Consider the following 5,893-nt stretch of genomic DNA (forward strand, 5'->3'; position numbering starts at 1 on the left):
AAAAAAATATAGTCTTCAAGTTGTCAAGGGGCACCATTGATGTGGACATCATCCATCTCGGAAGTTGCCGGGCAAAATACCCGTAGATATGAAGATATTCTACACCATGTGGAGGGCAGAGCTTATCGAAAACCTTCTCAATTCGTTGCTGCTCTTCCTCAGAGACACTTTCCTTCTCATTGACTAACCCATCATCTCCCAGTTTACTAGTGCAGTTTAGGTATAGCCTGATAAGGTGCATCTTCTCACCGATCCTAGCGTTAGCAGCAAATGAGGCAGCAGATACATTCTCTAATTCGGTTAATTCGAGAACTCTGAGTTGAGAAATAGGCCCCAACTCATCCAAACTACCCCAATCACCATCCATGTGTGCTCGAAATATATTTAGTCTCCTCATATTTGTCAGACCACTAAACCCTCTAGGTACCATACTTGCTTGGGGAAGTGAAAGTAACCTCAGCTGGTCAAGCTTCACAATGCTATGAGGAAGACTCACCAATTTTGTACATCCAAAAAGGTCAAGGAATTGCAACAGTTTGATCTGGCCAATGTTCCCCGGAAGTACAGATATATCAGCATTTACTAGTGCTAGATACCTCATGTGCTTGAGTTGATGCAACGATTCAAGCAATACAACCATATCTGCAGATTCTATATGCAGAGCCCGCAAACTAGAAAAAGTAACCAATGAATCACCAGGCATCATCTTAATCTGGATTGTTGAGATCAATGTTCTTGCTGATTGATGCACCTGTAGTAATTTCCAATCAAGTTCAACTGACTGTGATTCGCTAGTTTCTATGGACAACCGAAGAAACTTTTGTGAACCAAGTTTAGCAATAATATCATTGTCTCCGTCTTTAGCTATGAGTGCTTCATCTTTAGTCATATACTGAGAAAATGAACGAACAACATCATGCATGTGGCAAACCGATAATTCAACATACGATTTATCTGGCTCTATAAGGTTCCTAGATACTAACTCCTTGTAGTAATTTCTTCCCAGTTCTTCTAAATCACCGGAGTTTCCATGAATAAATCCTTCGCTTATCCACATTTCCACGACTTGCTCCATATGAAAATTTCTACTTTTAGGAAGAAAATAATAGTATAAAAAGCACTGCTTCAGGTAAGAAGGCATATATTCATAGCTTAAGTATACTGTGTGGTTGAGATCATTGGGCATTTTAGTTGTTGACCATTTGGAATCATCCAAAACATGCTGCCAGTCACGACGTAGCCCCCCTCTTTCACGCAAGAGTCCTCCCATCACTTTAATAGCAATTGGTAAACAACCACATTTCTGTATAATTTTCAGTCCGATATCCTTTAGCGTATTGATGTGATCTTCATCTATCTCAGTTGAGCATACCTGCGAACATACAATACAAGGGACCAATACATTTAATTAAATATGTACCAAGATCCTCTAAGGCACTCAGTTTTACTTCGTCTGTAAACTATTGTGATCTAAAGCATCCTATATTAGTTTATGGGGGGATACCTCTTAAGAGGACTAGTTGATGTATCTATCCATTTATCAAGGTATGTTTGGTTATGTACAGGAAGTGCATGCCAAAAAGAATGGTTATTAATTTATTTAGTATTTACTTATCTTTCTCCGACATACCGAAGATTTCTGCAGTGGCTTCCACATGTAACTTACATACTTTATGCGTAGATAACATTTTTTATTTCCCTTCCATTTTACAAGATGGAACACACTGCTGGAAGAATATACTTGGACACTACTCTCTCATCTCTGTTTATAGGAAGTAACTCCAAATTTAGGAGAAATCATATGTTTTATTCATTTTCATATTGTATGATAACAAGAAATTATCTTATCTCTCAAGTCTCTAAAATGCATAATACTACGCCAAACATTAATTAGTAAATTTGCATGCAATTTTTTTAGCAAAATTCCTGCCAACTTCTAGTCTAGTTATTTTGGTGCTATATTCTTTTGTTGTACTGTCAGGGGTTCACCGAAATTATTATTATTCTGTCTTGAAATAACTTTTCATATATATAATGTCCTATGACACTGTTGAGTAGTTGCGCACTTAGATCTTCATCCCATATGTTGGAAAACGAGACTAGATATTCACAAAAGGTTACTTACTACATGAATATACGACACAGGTAAACATGATACATATATAATTATCCAAATTCTTAATTATTTCTCAAGCTTGAATAAGCAAAATCTAGGTGTCTTTCAATGTATCTCAATAGTTTTGTGGCATATTTCCTTGTTTGGCACCATGCTTTGTTGGCACTTGCAAAGTAATCTTAGCCTTACAAAATTACTGACAACCTCTTATCTCCAAGAGATAATAGTACATAGAAGTCACTAAATTACATGTAATAATTAATGGCTCATTAATTTGGGAGAATTCTAACATTTCTTGTACTACCTCCGTCTGGGTTTATTAGGCCCCCTTGTATTTTGTGCCAGATTTTGACCATCTATATTATTAAAATATATAAATTACATGATACAAAAATTACACCATTATATTTGTGTTTGAAAGAGCTTTCCAACAATATAATTTTTGTGACATATAGTTTACATTTTATTAGTTAAATTTGCAAGTGAAACTTTAGCACAAAATACAATGGGGCCTAATAAACCCGGATGGAGGGAGTAATTAACTACATAGTAATGTTAGTAAGTAGATGAAGATAATGAAAGATATTAGAGTTTAATTAAGAAAAGACCTGCTTCTTGAGCAATGACCAAGCATCCTCAGGCACTAATGTGTCGACATGGTGGTACGGCCATATAGCTCTCATCCCTCGGGCAACACCTTCATCTCTGGTAGTGACAAGGACTCGGCTGCCTGAAGCAGCAACATTAACTAAGGGTATTTTCAGCACGTCATCCCATGCTCTATGGTTCCACACATCATCCATTACCAAAAAGGTCTTGTGGTCAATCAATGTGTTCTTGAGGGTTTCATGAAGGGTGGTCTTTGCACTTTCCGGCGGTTGGGCATCTCCTCCAGCTTCAATGATGGCCCTTCTCAGCAGATCAACATGACTGAAGTTATGGTTGACGCTCAACCATATCTTTTTGCTGAATTCACCTTGGATTGCCTCATCATTGAAGACCTTCTGGGCGAGGGTGGTCTTGCCGATCCCACCAACACCTACGATAGCAACCACCTTGATGCTATTGTTGACATCCTTTCGCGTCTGCATGATTTGGGTCACCAGTGCTCTTGTGTCTTCCTCGACCTTGTCTCCAACAATAGCCGACCGGTCAAAGTCCCCTACCTTCTCCTGGCTTGGATTACCATGGTGAGAGGCATGGATGTTGCTGCAATGATCCTCATAGGCACTACCTCATCTACTTCCCAAAACCCACATATTAGTCAGATCTTAATCATGCAATTGTTTGAGGATTGATTTAATGCAATAAAACTGGGTAGTAAAAAGGTACGATCAAAGTGTTAATAGCCGGCTGGATCGATACGATCCATGGAGGCGTAAGCATACAGGTTAGCTAATTAATTTTCTGGCTCATGTAACAGCCAAGCATAATACGTGGGGATGCTAGCAGTAAGGCCAGCTTTGGCTCAAAACAAAACAAACCCCAGAAAACATAGTCGTCAGCTATTTTGGCTTCCCCTTTTTCTTCAAGTAGTGTTTTTTCTTCCAAATGGAAATGCTTCCATAACAAAAGAGACAAAAATACAACACATATATTTGCAGATAACAAATGTGATCAACCAAGAATTCCATGGCAACGAGCACCACCATCATCTCGGTACAATAGCATGAAAATTCATGTGGCATAAATTGGAAGTCAATATGATGGCTATTTTCACCACATAACAGAGAAGCAATGTAATAGCAGGCCTAGTTAACAAACAATCTACTCTTGGTCAATGGATTCAGTGAGATAAATGAATTACTTTCCCCACATAAACAAGAAAATTCCAAGGAACCAACAGGAACATCTTATTAAACTAGTAGTCTCTTAACTAACTAGCAGATCTCACAAATTTTACACTGCTAGACTCGCACGGTCAGAGAAGAAAAAAATAAATAGCCAGCAGTGCTAGTCTATCATTGGCTGTAACATGCGGGTATCAGGAAAGGAAGTGGCCACGTTTTCTGCATCAGGTTCAGTCCAGGAAAATTTGAGAGCCCCTGGGGAACTATGCTAGAGCAGAGCAATCATCACTTGGAAAGAAAAGAAAAAACAGAGCGAGAGGGTCAACCTTCTTGTTCTGTGCACAATCATGGTGGGCGGCGCGGACGACCTCGCTGTCGAGCTAGCCCAGCTCGTCGGGCTCGAGCGTGGGATCCCAGTCGTTGCCGTCCATGGAACTGGAGAGGCGGAGAGCTCCTGTTCATCTGAATCGAAGCAAAAAAAATCGATTGGGGATGAGAGAGAGAGATATATATATATAATGAAGGAATCAAGGAGAGATGAGACGAGGGGGAAAGTAGGGAGGGACATTGTGCGGGGCATGGTCGTCGCCGGCGAGGTCCAGCTTAGGCCTCCTGTAGGTCATGGTCATCGTCCTCTGCTAGTCCGTCGCTTGCTGCTCTGAATCTCCGGATGGCGAGGCAGCTTCGCGGCCTGGGAGACGGAGGAGGGAAGCCCCTAGTGAGATCCATCGTTGGCCGCCGCTTCCATGGGGCCGCTGCAACCGCCGTCGCCATGGATCTCGGGCCGCCATCATCGGTTGGAGGCGGGGAGGTGGAGGCGGAGGACGGGGATGAGGAGACGAGAGGCGTGGCGGCGGAGGACAGGGATGAGGAGAGGCAACGTGTGGCAGCGGTGGATGGAGAAAGAGACTGGGGACGGGGAAGTGTGTTAGGGTTAGCTTTTATACGGGGAAAAGTTTAGGGCTTTAGGCTGGCTTTTTCGCGGGCTTGCGGAGGTGTAGTAGGCCGTTCATGACGGATTTCAAAACTGTCAACAGAAATCCGTCATGCATTAACAGGTTTCTTGTAGTGAGACGAGCAAAAAAGAATCCGCCTTTGCACCCCTGGCCCACCCCCAGCATCAAGACCCAATAGGTCGGCCAACACTGGCATCCATCGACCCATCCTGCAACCCGGAGCGCGAGACGAGATTGGTCCTGCAGCACCGTGGGGCGGGGACGAGGTCAGTCCTGCTACACCGTGCGCGAGAAGAGCTCGGTCCGACGGCACTATGCGCGAGACGAGCTCGGTCCTGCTGCACCGGGCGCGAGACGAGCGATGGACCGTAGCTGGGAAAGGGACAGCCCTTTGAAGGGAGTAGCGACCGAGCGCCGAGGATATGGAGTGAAGGCCGAAACGGTCCGATCGCAGACAAGCCGATGCCGGAGAAGCTAGCCGCCGCCGCAAGCAGATCCGCCAAGCCACCATGGAACCGCCACGACACTGGGAGTCCATCAGCCGGACATCCACAGGTCGCCGCCCACGGCCGGAGCAACGGCCACGCCCGGCCGCTGCCCTACCCACGTCGCCCGGCGAGCTCATAGCCCGCCGGGCACGCACCACCGCCACCACGCGCCGCCGGCCGACCCCCACCACCAGATCCGGCTGGATCCAGCAGGGGGCCGACCGCGCGCCACCTCCCGAGATGGGAGCGCCGCAGCCGCCCCGCCACGCACGAGGCCTAGGGCACCGGCGCGCCGCCACCAGCCGGCTGCCCCGCGAGCCCGCCGCCGAGCTGCTGAACCCCGCGAAGTCCAGCACCGCAGCTCGAGGAGGCCGCCCCGCGCCGGCGTCCCACGAGCAGGGGGGAGAAGGGCCCCGCGGCCGCCGCGCCCACCGGGCTTTGCCCGACGGAGCTCACCGACGACGGTGGGGGGAAGGGGAGGAAGGAGTGACCGAGGCGCAGCAGGAGCGCCCCCCCCCTCCCGGCACGCGCGGGCGCGCCGTG

The 5,893-nt window shown here is 46.2% G+C and overlaps 1 protein-coding gene across 1 annotated transcript; it reads right to left on the minus strand.

Moving 5' to 3' along the window:
* Positions 1-13: 13 nt before the first annotated feature.
* On the minus strand, positions 14-4,535 carry LOC119361505 (putative disease resistance RPP13-like protein 1; the record flags this gene model as incomplete). The annotated part of the gene is made up of 4 exons (XM_037626682.1): positions 4,473-4,535; positions 4,233-4,360; positions 2,725-3,325; positions 14-1,372 (listed from the first exon to the last, which is right to left on the minus strand). Coding segments are annotated over exons 1-4 (2,151 nt in total), but the record flags the coding sequence as incomplete, so codon positions are not given.
* Positions 4,536-5,893: the final 1,358 nt, after the last annotated feature.

Source organism: Triticum dicoccoides, chromosome 2B (assembly GCF_002162155.2).
Source record: "Triticum dicoccoides isolate Atlit2015 ecotype Zavitan chromosome 2B, WEW_v2.0, whole genome shotgun sequence".
Classification (NCBI taxonomy): domain Eukaryota; kingdom Viridiplantae; phylum Streptophyta; class Magnoliopsida; order Poales; family Poaceae; genus Triticum; species Triticum dicoccoides.